Here is an 18,302-nt window from a genome sequence, read left to right on the forward strand (position 1 = left end):
ACGGGAGACAAATTAACCTTCTGTCGTAACTGAAGCGTATAGTTTCTTCTGTATGTTTGCAACCTGAACTCGAAATAATTTATGGCTTGGAGTTTAATACAGACTACTTTATTATTTTCTTGCCACAACACGAAATGCAAAAAAACAGCTGGAAGTGAGAGAGTGTGTTAACTCTGATACAGCATGTGAAATACTTCCAGATCCATAAGAGGGACACATCTGTACTGCAGTGCTGAAGTTAGATGTGCGTAATGAAGCTCTGGGTTTGTGGTAGCTGACTGTATGAATGATCGCAGTGCCAATGGATTCTGACTCATTGCAAGTCTTGAATCCCTTTAAGCAGCAGATGGTGTGCGTCTGCCTTCTCTCCGAGGAAGCGGCAGTAATTAATGTCCACCCTTGCTCCCCGTTCGGTTGTAAAATGCTAAATTATGCGAACATGGGTGTGGACTAGTGAGTGGGATGGGAGATTACAGCGCTTTAGGAGACTTCATAATATCCGGAATTTGTCTTGGAATCCAAGCGCAGATCTACTGATCATTTAATTAAAAATGAAAAAAATAACTTTAGCAGTCATTGAGAAGGGGGGGGGGGGGACTGGAATTAGGCGCCATTCACCAGTTGGCGTTTTATGATTGTGCTCGCTAAATAGACTGGCCCGGTAAAGTGAGGGAGAAGTCTCTTTAACGCAGACATCATGCTTCTAGCTTTGATGTGTGTGTGTGTGTGTATGTCAGCCTCTCCCACCCACTCCCTGGCACTAATCTCCCTCACCGTCAGACATCCATCCACGCAACAACCACAACAAGAAAACGCTGTATCCTCCGAGCTGATAGCATTCAGACTCCAGCCATTTAACATTAACTGATGGTCGGAATTTAAAGAGCTCAGGGAGCAGCTCAGCAAAGGGCTTCGTCAGAAAGACGTCATCCAGCGCTCCACGTCTACAGTGTTTGTGAGAGTCAGGGCTGCAGCAGTCACAGGCAGAATCAGAGCGTTGGGTACTCCACACAAACCCCACTCCAACACCCTCTACCGCCGTCTCTCAGCTCTTTACAGGATATTGCCTTTTTTAATTTGTTTTTTTTCCCCCCAAAATACAAGTGAGAAACGGGGTCATCAGTCCGAGGGAGAAGAGGAAAGCAGTGGGAAGTACGTTACTTTGCGAGCTGGTGCGTTTCAGCACCGCGGACAGCGCAGATCGCCATGGCTCCGATTGTGGTGAGCGGGACAAGCTTTGGTAAGCTCGCATCCTTGCGTGGGTGCTTCCGGGCAAATCTTTCTTGTTCTACATAGCATAGCTGTCACTTCCATACCTACTGATCTTTCCAGTGCAGTGGAACCTTTGCCTGTAACGCTCAGTGCATGCCTCCTTTTCGGGTTCAGTCAAGCTAATCTGATGCATAGCACTTGACCTGTGAAAAAAATAGAAATGGTAAATTATGATATTTAAATTTGGGTAAGCACTTCTGAACTTCAGACCTATTCTCCATTTTTGTACCCCACTTGTATGGGGGGGGCGGGGTTCGCCAACATCCATTGCGTATTTGTCTCTCAATTCTCTCTTACCTCTCAAAGTTGTCTAATTGTTTCTCATTGCTGCCTTTCTCTATTTATTGCCCGCTCACTTGATTTTTCGTGCTTTCTGCGTGTCCGCTTAGTTCGAATCTTTTTAAAACAAAATTCTGCAATTTGCCTCTCTGGTAAACGCAGTTCTGGGGGGGGTGGGGGGAAGTGCAGTGGTGGCAGTAATTGGAGTCTAGCTTATCGGATTCACACCGATTCGTCTTGTTAATTAGGCATTAACCGGAACTGGCGCTGTTTTTCAGTCCCATTGACAGGACAATGTGGGGAGACGTTATTGATATGTATTGCCTTATCTAGAAGTGCTTTAAGGGTACATTTTTAAACTTTTAATTAAAAATCGACGAATCACGACACAGCCTACCCATTTCCGGTATTCTGCACTAATCATATATTGGCGATGGATGTAATTTGCTTCTTTGAATTGCAATGAAAAGGAAGCATCATGCAAATCAGAAATGTTTAGCAGGTTCGCGGTGAGATGGCGGCTTTAATGATGGGAGCGTTGAAGTTTGTAAAATGTTCCTTTTACTGTACGGGGATTCAGAATGCCACTGAATATGTGTGTATGTGTGTGTGTGTGTTTCCCCCTCTCCAGATGATGTGCCGGCAGTTGTAGGGATAGTCAGTGCGTTTGGCCTGATATTTACAGTGTCCATGTTTGCATGGATCTGCTGTCAGCGCAAGTCGTCCAAAGCCACCAAGACCCCTCCTTACAAATTTGTGCACATGCTGAAGGGAGTCGACATCTATCCCGAGAACCTAAGCAACAAAAAGAAGTTCGGGGCAGATGAAAAATCCGATCACAAAGATAAAGACTCTTCCAAAGCCAGAATACCAAAGAACTCTCTCCACCTGGACCTGGAGAGCCGCGATCAGAACGGAAATTTCACCAAAACTCCTGCCAAAGTCCGTAGCTCCCCAGAAATCGAGAGCGTTCCGCCCAAGCTGTGCACAGACAGCGAGAAAGACAGCGTGTCATCGCAGACTCCTGTATCAGACAAGCCAGCCGCGCCTTCTCAGCAACAAAACAATGCGCCTAATCTGGGATCCCTGGCGTTCTCCTTAAAGTACAACTTTGATAAGAAAGCGTTACTTGTGAACATTATAGAGGCTCACGGACTGCCTGCCATGGATGAACAGTCAATGACATCTGACCCTTACATTAAAATGTCAATCCTGCCGGACAAAAAACACCGCGTGAAAACTCGCGTCCTCCGGAAAACCCTGGACCCGGCTTTTGAGGAAACCTTCACATTTTACGGGATCCCCTACAGTCAGGTACCAGAGCTGTCTCTGCATTTCCTGGTGCTGAGCTTTGACCGCTTTTCCAGAGACGATGTCATCGGAGAGGTCCTGGTGCCGATGTCAGGGATCGATCTGTCGGAAGGCAAGGTGCAGATGCACAGGGACATCACCAAGAGAAACTGTCGGGTAAGTGTTTGAGAAGTCCTCTTGTTTGGGTGGGGAGTGTAGTTCTTGTGTTCTGCTCCTGTCCGCTGACAAATAAGAAAGTCTGGGGGTTTGTGAAAACACAAAGCTTACCAGTCATAGGGGGGAGAAGGGACAGACGAGGTAAGCGCCCGAGGGAAGTCTCGCGTGTGATAAACATACGAGAGAATTGCATTTTCAAAGGATTGACATGGAAACCCAAACCAGGCGAACCACAACAAAAAGAAACCCACACACACAAATACATTAGACTTTGGTCAAATCTAAATTCTAGAATGACTTCAATCGAACCTTACATTTGGAGAGAATATGCAGAAGTGTACGGGGTTGGGGGGGCGGGGGGGAGAGGAGGTAGTGTAAGTATGGGTTTTTCAGGCGTTTCATTCAAAATAAATACAAGACATCCTTTGTTTGGAAATATGGGCGTAATGAAGTGTTCAATTAATAAATGTACCAACAATCGAACTGACGAGTTCATCTTCATAAACAAAAGACACATCAAAATTGATTGCGAATAACAACACAGCTCAGAAATAGGCTATTCTGTCCATTTAATCTTTGCTATTATGTTCCAAGATATCCTCCATCCCCATTGTTCTCCATCCAATCTTAGGTTTAATCAGCAGAATATACCTACCTTAAGTTTAGCACTGTTCTGATGAATAGTGTAGTTGTCAGGAAAGGAGAGTAACTCCTCCAAGCTTTTACTGGAAATAAAAGAAGAAGCTATATTATAGCATTTTAAGGTAAATTCAAACCTAATAACAGCACATAACATGACACTAGCTGGAAAATATGTTTGACAAAATATGACTAATATTTGTTGTATAAAATAACAATAGTAAATTACTGATAGCCACAACTTTAATTTACTATATGGAAATGTTATGAACAGCAAGATTGATCAGTAAGGAAGATTTAAGATATTGTCTATTATTTTATTAATGGATGTCAAGGCAGCAGACAGATGTTGGATCATCTTTTTTTTCTCCTGCAGTGATGGTGTCATTAGAAAGGGCAGTGAGAGGATCTCCTGTGCAGTGATAACAGCATGTCTCTGAAAACCTATTCATGTGTTTTCTTTTGTGCATTCACAGAAATCTGTGGGCCGTGGTGAATTATTAGTATCCCTTTGCTATCAATCTACCACCAATACCCTGACTGTTGTTGTACTAAAAGCCCGCCATCTGCCTAAAAATGATGTTTCTGGATTATCAGGTAATTATCCAAATAGGGTAACTAATCCTAATACATCTGACATGAAACCAATTTGTATTGGAATTAACCATCTATTTCTATGTCCATGTACTCTTGGGCCTATCCTCTTTCTCATTCCATTTTCAACTCAATCAAAATTTGTTCTCTCTTTCCATATGTTTACAATAATTTAAATGTGTAGGATCAATAGCATTTGATTTTATGAGTACTTTTATATTTTCTCTGAAATAAGCCTAGTGCAGTTTGAACCACCTTTTTTTTAAATGAAGAGTTTCAAATGAAAGTGTGGAAACAACAATTAGAATGTTGAAAAACTGTATGTCTTGCTTTCTTTCTAGCAGCTGACCCTTATGTGAAAGTCAACCTGTACCATGATAAGAAGCGAATATCAAAGAAAAAAACCCATGTTAAGAAGTGTACTCTCAACCCAGTGTTCAATGAGCTCTTTGTCTTTGACATTCCATGTGAAGGGATTGAAAACATCAGTGTTGAGTTTATGGTCATCGATTTTGACAGAATGATGAAGAATGAGATCATTGGGCGCCTCGTGCTGGGAGCATCAGCAGAAGGGACAGTAGGAGAACATTGGAGGGAGATCTGTGAGCACCCAAGACGACAAATTGCCAAATGGCATTGTCTCAGTGATGGTTAGCAGCCAAACCAGGGGTTGGACTTTATTGTTTGATAGGGAAGGAACAAGCTGTGCATTAACCAACCCAAAGCCTTTCTGAAGAATTTTCAATTTATACTAAATACATATAATTTGTACATCTGATTGTGGTATATATTGTGATCTGTACTGTATAAGATGAGGTGACGTTGTTCTCTTGGTTGCTAACAATTTTGAGGAAAAAAACATAGCTATTAGAATGGGTAGGCAAAATAAAACTGTTTAATGTATTTCTGCATTTTGAGTGGCTATTCAAGTTGGGGAATTTGTTTCTGGCGATGAAACTATTAGTGTGTATGTTTGAAGAAAAAAGTTAGAATTCACTAGAAGGTTTTTCAATAGAAACCTGTAACACATTGAATGAATTGAAAATATCTGAAGTGAAGCCATTCTAATGTTCATATTGAGACAAAGCAGGCCGTGTGTTGCCTTAACATTGAAATATATTGAAGTGGAGAGACACAGTGATGTCACAATGAGTTTGATGTTGGCTTTTTAATCGCTGTGTTCAGATCTAGTCTGTATTTATTCAGTGAAACTTCCCTCTGTTGGGAAACAACAAATATCCCACATGAAGGAACCCACTTTCCAGTCAACAAGAGCCCAAAGTATAATAGTTTCTAATTTGTCATTGGTTGTCACTAAATTGTTGGAGACGCAATAGGAATCACTGGATATATCATTGGCATGGGCAAAGGAAAAGTATTACATTATTGCAGTATTAGATGTTTTCCTAAGTTTGCGATGGAGGTAGGGTTAAGGAAACATTATTGTAGATTTAACTGTGCTGTATCTAACCTAAAAATATTTGAAACTGATGGTCCATGCCTAAAATTGGAAGAATTCCATTCCCAATATTAAAAACCCACACAAATACAGATTGACTTAAAATGTGTTTTTTCAAATGGAGCTAATGTATGGATGGTAATAATGTGAATAACAGTTAACCATACTGAGAGAATTTGTATTATTTTATACCTGTCATAAAGTTATTTCTTAACATGCGGTCTCATAGATTTTAAGTATCTTGCTATTTGCGTATTTTGACATTTGTGGGTGTTATATATGTAAATAGTACACTCTACTTATCAGAAGCTTTATCTGGAAAATAGTTACATATTAAAAACATTCACATTGTTTCACTGTGAAATACTTTTCTACTCAGAGAATTTCAGGATTTAAATAAAACAAGTCATTTTGAAGAAAGCTGCTAAAATAGGCTAATCAATGGTAAAATTCACTAAAACTTTTAGTAGAAACTATTAAACATATAAAGCAAAACTATAATAGTCTGTGACTTCTCCAGGCCTTTGCCAATGCTACATCTTAGTGTGAAATAAATAAGTACTTGTTGCAGAACCTTGAGATTTGGTTTATACCTCAAGAGTGGCTTGATCTGCAAACCCATGAGTAATAAAATAGTGGGAAAGATAATCAACACAATGGTTGATATATAAGTAAATCTGCTGAATTTCACAAATTTTATTTACATCATATATTAGCTAAGTACAGTATCCTGTGCACAATGTGAATGTGAATCATACAGATAATTAATTGTTTTCAATGACATCATGATGATTTTGCTTTCATAATGGTGCCAATTATGAATCATGACTATCTCCAGTAGTCTTTGGAGATAATGCCATTATGTGTCAAATAATTTAGGGTTTAGGAATGGAAAAAGTCTTGTTTAATGGGTAGGCTGCTGAGACAACAGAATAACCTTGTATGTTTTGCCTACCTTATTTTCTATAGCTTCAGGTTGAAACATTTGCAATGAATATGAATTTATTTTGCTCTACGCAGAAACTGCATTATACAACCATCTAGTTTGTGTGTAAACCACGCTAAAAATGTATTGCAAACCATGCATTTATTATGCATGTTTACTTTAAAATAGACCTCAGTGACAGGTGTAGGAGCACTTGTAATATATTTAATAATTGAACACATTATTGATGCAACCCTAGAAGATGCAGGAACAGAATGCGACATTAAAGTCATTATTTGCTAGAAAAAATACCAGACAGTGATTATAGCTTTGAGAATGCCATTTGATCTTGAATGTCAATGCATTTAGCGAATTGGATTTTTCTGTCACTGAATCTTATGGTTCCAGGAAAAATCATTGTTTAAAACATTAATGAGCACTCAGTATCGTTATTGATCCAGTCACTTTGGATCTTAATGGATCATATTTTGCATTGCCATATAACAAATAATGCCATATATGTTTACTATAGAGGGTTCACATCATATTTTTAAGTTTAGCATTTATATTTTTGTGCTTTTTTTAAAACAAAGGGCTCAAAATATTTTTAAGCTGCTTTTGTGCACGCACACTGCCAGAGACCAAATTTCTTATCTTTTGATGGATAGATCCAGCTCGACTCACTTGGGAATTAGGTGTACTTTGTGAAAGGATGACCTGTAGTGTAACATTGATATGCATTTTTTAGAATGTAAGTAGGGAGAAATGTTAGATAAAATATACTTTTGTAGGATAGGAGTAAGTGTTAGTGAGTTTACAATGGTTAGCACAGATGAATTTGGCTTAGCAAGATTTAAATGGTAAGAACAAATCAGACTGAGTCTGAGCCAATTCAGAAAGAAATGTTACCATATTCCAGCTATCTGGCATGATTAAATGAAATGCTGAAAATCTAATGCTAGTATGCCAGTTCATTACTATGCAGCAGGGGATTGACATTGTCACCACATGGGAAAAGATAAGTCTGCCTGAAGCCACAGTAGTAATCATGGTTCTATTGCTGTTTGTGTAGCTTAAAGGATTCCTGTTACTGTTGTAGTTTCTTTGCTTTCAAATTGCTACATCAATTTTGAATGTAACAAGACCATAGCATTAGTCTCCTTGCATTCCCCAAAACAATGATTATCTATTTGTTGGTTGTCTGATAGGGTTAATGCATTTTTACTTGAACAGTCACAGATTCATCAATAAATACACAACTGTAACAAAGGTCTAATTAATATATTCAAACGAAGAGTATTATTTTCAAGCAAAATATTAAAGAATGTCTGAATACTGTGTCATGTCATGCTGGGCAAAATGATGTAAAAGAATCCATGAACAATTGCAGAGCTATTTAACTTCGAATTCATTGACATATCTACTCTATGCATCAACCATATGTACAATTCGTTTCAAATTGTGTTCACATTTAGGAAGTATGGTATTTTAATTCCTGTCAATTAGTGTTCACATTTGTCTTATTTTCAGTTCACAATACTGTTCAAAACATTGCAACCGCAGTTGTAATTTTTGTAAAATAGTTTTGAATAATTCTGGAAGATGTAACTGTGTGGTTTGAAATGTTGATGTTCTGCAAATTACATACTCAGAAACTCCAGTATTAATAGGTGACAGTAGTATATATAATTACACTGTGTAAATCTGTACACGTAATATGTTTTGTATGTTGCATTACAATGTGTTTACAATCAATTAAATAAAAGAATGCACACATTTGCATCATGTGTTAGTAATGTAAATTACTGGCGATGATTGTATTTATTAACTTCTTTGTGCTATTAATGTAAGAGTACGGTGCACAAGTAGTTTTTCTTTTCATGAAAAATTTAACTAATACTGAGTAAAATTTACCATCTGCTAAAGTCTTGTGCCTATGTGTTTTGTGTGTGTTGAACAAGAATAAAGCACTACATAAATTGATTGTTTTTGCACTAGAAATGTTATTGTACCAGGAAATTAAAATTTTCAGATCACAACTGTACGACAAAATTCTGTTCAACTTATATTGAATACTTACAGTGGGTAATAAATGTCCTGCTTCCTAATATTCAAAACACTTACATACCTGATCAGATTTCTTCACTACTGTACATAGAAGTAAATTAAATAGAGTTTTCTGATTTAAATGTTGGCTTTCCTCTTGACAATTCCTGTGAATTGTCCTGATGAGGGTGAGATGAAACAAAAACAACAAAATTTGACTTTTTCAATAATTCTCTATAACCAACAGGCTATTTAAAGAAATTTATTGATTAAAGCTTGTCTACAGAGAAATGCGAATCATGAAGTATAGAGCTGCAGAGAGGAACTTCCAAAACTTAAGTAACTGAAGACATGGCCACTAAAGGTGGAGAAATTAAAATCAAGAACATTCAAAAGGACAGAGGTAAATTATTCAGAGGATTGTGGTCCACAGGTGATCATAGGGATAAGGGTGGGGGGAGATGATTATGAAAATATGGATGAGAACACTAAAATCAAACTGCTGCTTAGCTGGTGGCCAGTATTGATAAATTAGACAGACATGAAAGTGCAAATGAAATCAGCAGCAGGACTGTGGTCCCAACAAACTGGAGATAGTCCTTCACAGAATCAATTATCTCAGGAGGCCGGTAAAGATTATAGGCATCAAAATAGTTATTTAGACACAGAATTTGATCCTTGCTGAAAAGACACCTTAGTAAATCAGAGCCAAGATTAGAGTGGTGCTGGAAAAGTACAGCAGGTCAGGCAGCTTCCGAGGAGCAGGAAAATCAACCTTTCAGGCAAAAGCCCTTCATCAGGAAGGATTCCTGATGAAGGGTTTTTGCCTGAAAGGTTGATTTTCCTGCTCCTTGAATGCAGCCTGACCTGCTGTGCTTTTCCAACACCACTCTAGTCTTGACTCTAATCTCCAGCATCTGCAGTACTCATCTCCGCTTAGTCAAATCAGAATCAATCTGTCTGGTTTACCTTTGCACAAAGCTTGGCAGCCAACTACTAGATGAAAAACTGAAGGAACTGTGGATGCTGGAAGTCTGAAACAAAAAAGAAATTGCTAGCCAATCTCAGCAGGTCTGGTAGCATCTGTGGAAAGAAACTAGAGTTAAAATTTTGGGTCCAGTGAACCTCCCTCAGACTGTTCTGAAAAAGGGTCACTGGACCTAAAACTCAGATTTCTCTCTATAGATGCTGCCAGACTTGCTAAGATTATCTGACAATTTCGGTTTTTGTTGAGAGTGAACTGCCAGTCATCATGTAAGTGGTGCATTCTACATGGCAATGGGTCTACCAATCAGAGACCACTTGCCATCCAATTAACATGCATTTCTCATACATTATAAATTGTTGATCCCATTTAGATTGGTATTCAAATGTCGTGATGATTGAAAATTGAAAATCTTTGAAAAATTATTTATTGTTTCAAACAATACTTGAGTTATTGGCATAGCAATTACTGGTACTTCTGAATTTTCCAGCATTATCCCAGTAGCACTCTTCAGAACACATCTTGTGACTGCACTTATTTATCTCTCTCCAGGCATCTCCTCACATCGTGACAGCTTACCCTCACAATCACCGTCATTGCCTCTCACACTCACACATCCTAGTCACCTTCTAGTTGGTGCTGATGTTGTTGCTCCTGCTTCAGCAGGGCAAGCACAGCTGGATATTACTGTGAAGGTTGACTGCAGGGAAGTGCAATTTAAGGTGAGTGAAGTCAAAGGCAGATGAACTGAATTCTAAGAAATTGGCAATCATCTGGAAAGTAGTGAAAGCACATCCTGAGTGGGAATGTAGTGAGCTGGGTACAGCTGAAGCTCTTCAGTTCATTGTTCAAAGCCTTTCTAATATTTCAACTCTCTGATAAATCTCTTTCCACTCTGCACTCACCTGGTTGATGCGCATGACTTGCTGACAGTTTGCAAAGCAATTTGTTTCTATTCTGTTAAAGCCAGAATTTTCGCTTCAAAGAAGGTTAATGATCTGTTTGATGAGCATTTTGCACTTGACGATTGCTGATTTAACAACTTCACAGTTGTTTCCTTCTCACTTGTACATCCACCTGGCTGAAAGACAGGAAATGGGTAAGTGGCACTCGTGTCTAGGTCTCGGTCCAACATCACAGTTATGGGATTTATTTCCTAGCATATCCACAAACTCACCACTTGTCTTTGTACGCATGATAATAATAATCGCAAAGTTTAATGTAATCTGCTATTCATATCATCATGATTTAGGACATCTCAAATAATCTGAATATATGCAAAAACAGAAATAACTGGAAAAGCTCAGCAGGTCTGGCAGCATCTGTGGAGAGAAATCAGAATTAATGCTTTGGGTGCAATGATCCTTCCTCAGAACTGATGGTAGCTAGGAAAATGTCAGTTTATATGCAGAAGATAGGTTGGGGGAAGGGGGTAAGGAGTAAATGACAGGTGGGGATGGAGCCCAAAGGGAGAGAAGAACAGTTGGACAGACAAAGGAGTGGTTAACGATTTCGCTAGGAGGGGATAATAGTTATTAATGCGGACTGTTAGTGCAATTACACACAACCCATTGGAAGCCACTAACCGTTCCCATTAGCAGTTATTCACCGTCCTAGGCAGATCATAATCCATCCTTTTGTTCTTCTCTCTCCGTGGGCTCTATCCCCACCTGTCATTTACTCCTTACCCCCTTCCCCCAACCTATCTTCTGCATATAAACTGACATTTTCCTGAAGAGCTTCAGCTATACCCAGCTCACTACATTCCCACTCAGGATGTGCTTTCACTGCTTTCCAGATGATTGCCAATTTCTTAGAATTCATTTCATCTGCCCACGGAGAGAGAAGAACAAAAGGATGGATAATGATCTGCCTAGGAGGGTGAATAATTGCTAATGGGAACGGTTAGTGGCTTCCAATGGGTTGTGTGTAATTGCACTAACAGTCCACATTAATAACTATTATCCCCTCCTAGCGAAATCGTTAACCACTCCTTTGTCTGTCCAACTGTTCTTCTCTCCCTTTGGGCTCCATCCCCACATATACTTACTCCTGACCCCCTCTTCCCAACCTATCTTCTACATTGACATTTTCCTCGCTACCATCAGTTCTGAGGAAGGGTCACTTGATCTGAAACATTAATCCTGATTTCTCTCCACAGATGCGCGCAGACCTGCTGAGCTTTTCCAGCAATTTTTGTTTTTGTTTCCGATTTACAGCATCCGCAGTTCTTTCAGTTTTGATTAGATATACACCTATATCTAGACAAAATATCTTCTGTTTCTGAATTTCATTGAATTTAAATTATAAACAAAGCCATCAGATGATACAGCACAGAAGGAAACCATTTGCCCCACTACATCCATGTTGTCTGTTGGATAGACTTACTTCAATTGTCCCATCTCTCTAACTCTTTACCTATAGCTCTGAAAATGACTTTCCTTTTAAATATTTATCAGATTTCTTCAGATTCTCTATCTCAATTTTATCAAATCTGCATGTTACAGGCTGCAGATTCCAGATCCTACTAATAACCATATATAAAGAGTCTCCTCATGTCTTCTCGAGTTATTTTATCTTTTATTGTAAATCATTTTTATTCTCTTTGATCCTATTATTTCATAGACTTATAGCAGCAATAATTGATATTTTTCAAAGGTTTTACTGTTACTGCTTATCCCTCTGAAATGTCTGTAACCAAGGCAAATTGTATCAATAATGTAACTGGCAAACATTTGAGCCTAACACATTTATTTGACTGTACTTTCTAACATAAGTTACTACATGAAAACTAGTTATTTGGGGTTCCTTGAGCCTGTTGTTTTCCATTTAATCATGGCTGATCTGTTTCTTAATTCATTTGAGCTGCATTTGATCAAAACACAGTAAACCTGTAACTAATAAAAATCAGTGGAGTTCAGTCATGCCAAGGGCAATTAAACTGGCAGTTACAGCCTTACTTAGGGGACAATGTTGGATTGAAAACTGCTTCTTAATTTTATATTTCTGGATCTTTCTTTTTCTAGACTTGCTCACTAGAGCACAATATCATTTTGATAAATCTATGCTGTGGTGCTTCTAAAGTCAATATATCCTTCCTGAAATGTAGTGCTCTTAATGCAGCTCCCAAAGTAAAAACAAAACTACAGAAGGTGGAACCATTTCCCATACTTTCTGAATTTACCATTCCTGTCAACTCTCGGCATCTGGATGTGAGGTTATAGTTATAGTCCCAACGTTGCTCAGTTAATAATTTATCTGCCCATAATGCATAGCTGCAAACCACTCAAATGTCTTCTTCTTGGACATCCAGCACCAGCATCTCATGGCATGGTCCAGGGCAGTGACCACCCACAGCTCCCAACCTACAGACGTTGGCATTAGCTCCAGCATCTCCACATCCACATGGCATATCTCTGACCTACTTATATTAAGTTCTTCATTTCATGACTGCACTTTGGAGTACACTGGCATCTTTCACTGTAATGATGCTGTTGGGCCACTTGCAACCAGCGCATGGTTTAGACAAGGGTGTACATTGGTACCTCTCATTTACTGTATGCCGGCTTACTCACTTTGTGCCCACTTGGGTTTTCATAGCAGCTCTGCTTTGCCTTGGCCTTTTGATCTTTGCCTCCTCATTCAGAACTTAAATGTTCACTGTATTTCTGTGTTGCCTTATAATTTAGTGCAGACACAAAGCTACAAAGCTTGATCTGGTTTTCAGTCGTGATCAGTTTAAGAGGTGGGCAGGTTACAGTGTATCACTATGTTATACTAATATTACATTTGCATCATGTACTAGCAAGTTATACGGCAAACAGACAGCATGTACTTCAGGGTAAAAACAATGACTGCAGATGCTGGAAACCAGATTCTGGATTAGTGGTGCTGGAAGAGCACAGCAATTCAGGCAGCATCCGAGGAGCAGTAAAATCGACGTTTCGGGCAAAAGCCCTTCATCAGGAATAAAGGCAGAGAGCCTGAAGGGTGGAGAGATAAGCTAGAGGAGGGTGGGGGTGGGGAGAAAGTAGCATAGAGTGCAATAGATGAGTGGGGGAGGGGATGAAGGTGATAGGTCGGGTGGAGGGAGGGTGGAGTGGATAGGTGGAAAAGAAGATAGGCAGGTAGGACAAGCCATGGGGACAGTGCTGAGCTGGAAGTTTGGAACTAGGGTGAGGTGGAAAAGGGGAAATGAGGAAAGTGTTGAAGTCCACATTACCTGGACCATCTCTGACACCTCCCTTCCCTTCATGGACCTCTCCATCTCCATTAATGACGACCGATTTGACACTGACATTTTTTACAAACCCACCGACTCCCAAAGCTACCTGAATTACACCTCTTCCCACCCTACCTCTTGCAAAAATGCCATCTCATATTCCCAATTCCTCCGCCTCCACCGTATCTGCTCCCAGGAGGACCAATTCCACCACAGAACACACTAGATGGCCTCCTTCTTTAGAGACCGCAATTTCCCTTCCCACGTGGTTAAAGATGCCCTTCAACGCATCTTGTCCACATCCCACACCTCCGCCCTCAGACCTCACTCCTCCAACCATAACAAGGACAGAACGCCCCTGGTTCTCACCTTACACACTACCAACCTTCGCATAAACCAAATCATCCACCGACATTTCCGCCACCTCCAAAAATACCCCACCACCAGGGATATATTTCCCTCCCCATCCCTTTCCACCTTCCGCAAAGACTGTTCCCTCCGTGACTACCTGGTCAGGTCCACACCCCCCTACAATTCACCCTCCCCTCCTGGCACCTTCCCCTGCCACCGCAGGAATTGCAAAACCTGCGCCCACACCTCCTCCCCCACCTCCATCCAAGGCCCTAAAGGAGCCTTCCACATCCATCAAAGTTTTACCTGCACATCCACTAATATCATTTATTGTATTCGTTGCTCCCAATGCGGTCTCCTCTACATTGAGGAGACTGGACGCCTCCTAGCAGAGCGCTTTAGGGAATATCTCCAGGACACCCGCACCAATCAACCACACCGCCCTGTGGCCCAACATTTCAACTCCCCCTCCCACTCTGCCGAGGACATGGAGGTCCTGGGCTTCCTACACTGCCGCTCCGTCATCACCAGAAGCCTAGAGTAAGAATGCCTCATCTTCCTCCTCGGAACACTTCAACCCCAGGGCATCAATGTGGACTTCAAGACATTCCTCATTTCCCCTTTTCCACCTCACCCTAGTTCCAAACTTCCAGCGCTGGTCCATGACTTGTCCTACCTGCCTATCTTCTTTTCTACCTATCCACTCCACCCTCCCCCCACCCCCGACCTCCTATTGTACTCTATGCTACTTTCTCCCCACCCCCACCCTCCTCTAGCTTATCTCTCCACGCTTCAGGCTCTCTGCCTTTATTCCTGATGAAGGGCTTTTGCCCGAAACGTCGATTTTACTGCTCCTCAGATGCTGCCTGAACTACTATGCTCTTCCAGCACCACTAATCCAGAACATATACTTCAGCCAAATTTATTATTTTCCAGACTTCGATAGATTCGGGATCAGTTCCTGTGGATTGGAGGGTGGCTAATGTTGTACCTCTTTTTAAGAAAGGTGGGAGAGAGAAAGCAGGAAATTATAGACCAGTTAGTCTGACCTCAGTGGTGGGAAAGATGCTGGAGTCTATTATAAAGGATGAAATTATGACACATCTGGATAGTAATAACAGGATAGGTCTGAGTCAGCATAGATTTATGAAGGGGAAATCATGCTTGACTAATCTTCTGGAATCTTTTGAGGATGTAACTCTGAAGATGGATGAGGGAGATCCAGTAGATGTCGTGTACCTGGACTTTCAGAAAGCTTTTGATAAAGTCCCACATAGGAGGTTAGTGAGCAAAATTAGGGCGCATGGTATTGGGGGCAAAGTACTAACTTAGATTGAAAGTTGGTTGGCTGATAGGAAACAAAGAGTAGTGATAAACGGCTCCATTTCAGAATGGCAGGCAGTGACCAGTGGGGTACCGCAGGGATCAGTGCTGGGACCGCAGCTTTTTACAATATATGTTAATGATATAGAATATGGTATTAGCAATAATATTGGCAAATTTGCTGATGATACTAAGCTGGGTGGCAGGGTGAAATGTGATGAGGATGTTAGGAGATTACAGGGTGACCTGGACAGGTGAGGTGAGTGGTCAGATGCATGGCAGATGCAGTTTGACGTGGATAAATGTATGGTTATCCACTTTGGTGGCAAGAACGGGAAGGCAGATTACTACCTAAATGAAATCAGTTTAGGTAAAGGGGCAGTACAAAGAGATCTGGGTTTTCTTGTACACCAGTCAATGAAGGTAGGCATGCAGGTACAGCAGGTAGTGAAGAAGGCTAATAGCATGCTGGCCTTCATAACAAGAGGGATTGAGTATAGAAGCAAAGAGATTCTTCTGCAGCTGTACAGGGCCCTGGTGAGACCACACCTGGAGTATTGTGTGCAGTTCTGGACTCCAAATTTGAGGAAAGACATTCTGGCTATTGAGTTGTGCAGCGTAGGTTCACGAGATCAATTCCTGGAATGGCAGGACTACCTTGCGCTGAAAGACTGGAGCAACTGGGCTTGTATATCCTTGCGTTTAGAAGGCTGAGAGGGGATCTGATTGAGACACATAAGATTATTAAAGGATTGGACACTCTGGAGGCAGGAAACATGTTTCCGCTGATGGGTGAGTGCTGAACCAGAGGACACAGCTTAAAAATATGGGGTAGACCATTTAGGACAGAGATGAGGAGAAACTTCTTCACCCAGAGAGCGGTGGCTGTGTGGAATGCTCTGCCCCAGAAGGCAGTGGAGGCCCAGTCTCTGGATTCGTTTAAGAAAGAGTTGGATAGAGCTCTAAAGGATAGTGGAATCAAGGGTTATGGAGATAAGGATGATCAGCCATGATCATATTGAATGGTGGTGCAGGCTCGAAGGGCAGAATGGCCTACTCCTGCACCTATTGTCTATTGTCTCTTGTCAAATGGCTGTATCTTAATGTCTAAAGGGTGTAATCTTCAGAAAAGGTAAGGGAGACAGCCTTCAGTCAGGGGATTCCAGTTCAGTAAATCAAAGTCAGCGCATGAGATATATCAAGGGGCTGGATATGGTCAGGCTGCCACTAGAGGCTTTCAGGGTCCATATCGCTTCAGTCCAGGGAATGAGATCTGAACAGTCCTGCTAGTTCCGTTCGATCAGTCAAGAAATCCATAATAATAGAGTTGAAGAATCGCACGGTGGTATGTCAGGTGTCTGATAACTCATCAATGGCCATGTTCAGTCTAGAGGGAGGGGTGTGGAAGGGTGATACCAGGGGTCACCACTATAAGCAGGAAGTTGCGAGTGTCAATTATGAGGATTAGAGGCTCGCATAATGGCTCACTGATTAGCATTGCAGCTTCACGGCATCAAGGACTCAGGTTCGATTCTCGCCTTGGGTAACTGTCCATGTGGAGTTTTCACATTCTCCATGTTTCTGCCGGGGTGCTCGAGTTTCCTTCCACAGCCCAAAGATGTGCAGGTTAGGTGGATTGGCCATGCTATATTAACCATAGTGTCCCGGGATGTGTCGTCTAGATGGGGTTAGCCGTGGTAAATGCATGGTTATTGGGATTCGGTTGAGGTCTGAGTGTGATGCTTTTTGGAGGGTCAGTGCAGACTTGTGGGCCAAATGGCCTCTTTCCACATGATTAGAGGTAGCATTCCAGGATACAGAGGGGACAAGAACTGTGGTGGGAGGCAATTTGACATATAAGAGTGGAAATGATTGTGCTTTACAGTCAATGGATTACTGCAGGAGGTGGGGTCATTCAAGCTCACAACCACTCTGGCTTTGATGGGGTGAGTACAGCATGGTGATTGTCATAAGTAACTTGTGGGGTATGGCTCAGTGGATAGTTTCGGAAGATGAAGTTGTAATTGAAAGCGGTATGGAGGAAAGTGTGGAAGCTCAGTATTATTGACTTAACAGAGAGTGCAAGGAGGAAAGGAGCATGAAGGCCTTCGGGTTGGGGGGGGGTGCATAGTGAGAGTTGAGAGTTCTTGATTATCAGGCTGAACCTGCGACTCACTCTGTCAAGCACAACCTGAATTGCCATCTGTGCCGTTGTGAGCTGTCAGCATGAAATGAAATGAAAATGTTGACAACACATCTGAAGTGGGTCAAGTAACTAAGCACATGGGGCCTACTTGTGAGCAAAGTGTGGCCCTTCAAGGAGCAATTGCGTTAATCAGGCGCTTACACTGTACAGGTTGAAATCATTTGTAATTATAATTCTCATCATGTGAAATGCACGCTGTGTCAACTGGATGTGACAGAAACCCTGGTCACAAACAATCCATGACCAATGGATCCAACCACGGCAAGACACCATCTCTGTGAGGCTGCAGTACAACAACAGAAGAAACTGAGGAGAAACAGATGTGCCAGAAAACCCAAAGTCCAGCAGCACCATTCAGCTGCACCCAAACAGGCACCATGTGTAGAAGTTAGAGCTGACAATTGCCTCTAGATGAAGAGGAGATAGAGGAGGTTCAGAGACTATCACCATCGATGCTATTTCTTCTAGATGAGTGAGGCACAATATCACTGTTGAACTGCAGATGTCCTTGACACTGTCACGGAACTGTGCCAG

At 41.3% G+C, this 18,302-nt stretch overlaps 1 protein-coding gene across 2 annotated transcripts; it reads left to right on the forward strand.

Moving 5' to 3' along the window:
* Positions 1 to 670: 670 nt before the first annotated feature.
* syt4 (synaptotagmin IV) lies at positions 671 to 8,618 on the forward strand. Of its 2 annotated transcripts, none has more exons than XM_043686619.2 (4): positions 671 to 1,240; positions 2,183 to 3,018; positions 4,134 to 4,254; positions 4,596 to 8,618. In XM_043686619.2, the coding sequence occupies exons 1-4, from the start codon at positions 1,207 to 1,209 to the stop codon at positions 4,904 to 4,906; spliced, it is 1,302 nt and encodes a 433-aa protein (XP_043542554.1). In that variant the 5' UTR covers positions 671 to 1,206; the 3' UTR covers positions 4,907 to 8,618. The 2 variants fall into 2 exon arrangements, with proteins under 2 accessions (XP_043542554.1, XP_043542496.1); XM_043686561.2 differs by having other exon boundaries at positions 676 to 1,240; positions 4,593 to 8,618.
* Positions 8,619 to 18,302: the final 9,684 nt, after the last annotated feature.

This window comes from Chiloscyllium plagiosum, unplaced genomic scaffold (genome assembly GCF_037043375.1).
Source record: "Chiloscyllium plagiosum isolate Xiang-an unplaced genomic scaffold, Cpla_swu_hap1 HiC_scaffold_1, whole genome shotgun sequence".
NCBI classification, from domain to species: domain Eukaryota; kingdom Metazoa; phylum Chordata; class Chondrichthyes; order Orectolobiformes; family Hemiscylliidae; genus Chiloscyllium; species Chiloscyllium plagiosum.

Coding starts and splice junctions, on each gene's coding strand:
- syt4 (XM_043686561.2), top strand. CDS start 1,207: ATGGCTCCGATTGTGGTGAGCGGGACAAGCTTTG. Junction 1,241..2,182: donor GGTGAGCGGGACAAGCTTTG/GTAAGCTCGCAT, acceptor CCCCCTCTCCAG/ATGATGTGCCGGCAGTTGTA. Junction 3,019..4,133: donor TCACCAAGAGAAACTGTCGG/GTAAGTGTTTGA, acceptor GTGCATTCACAG/AAATCTGTGGGCCGTGGTGA.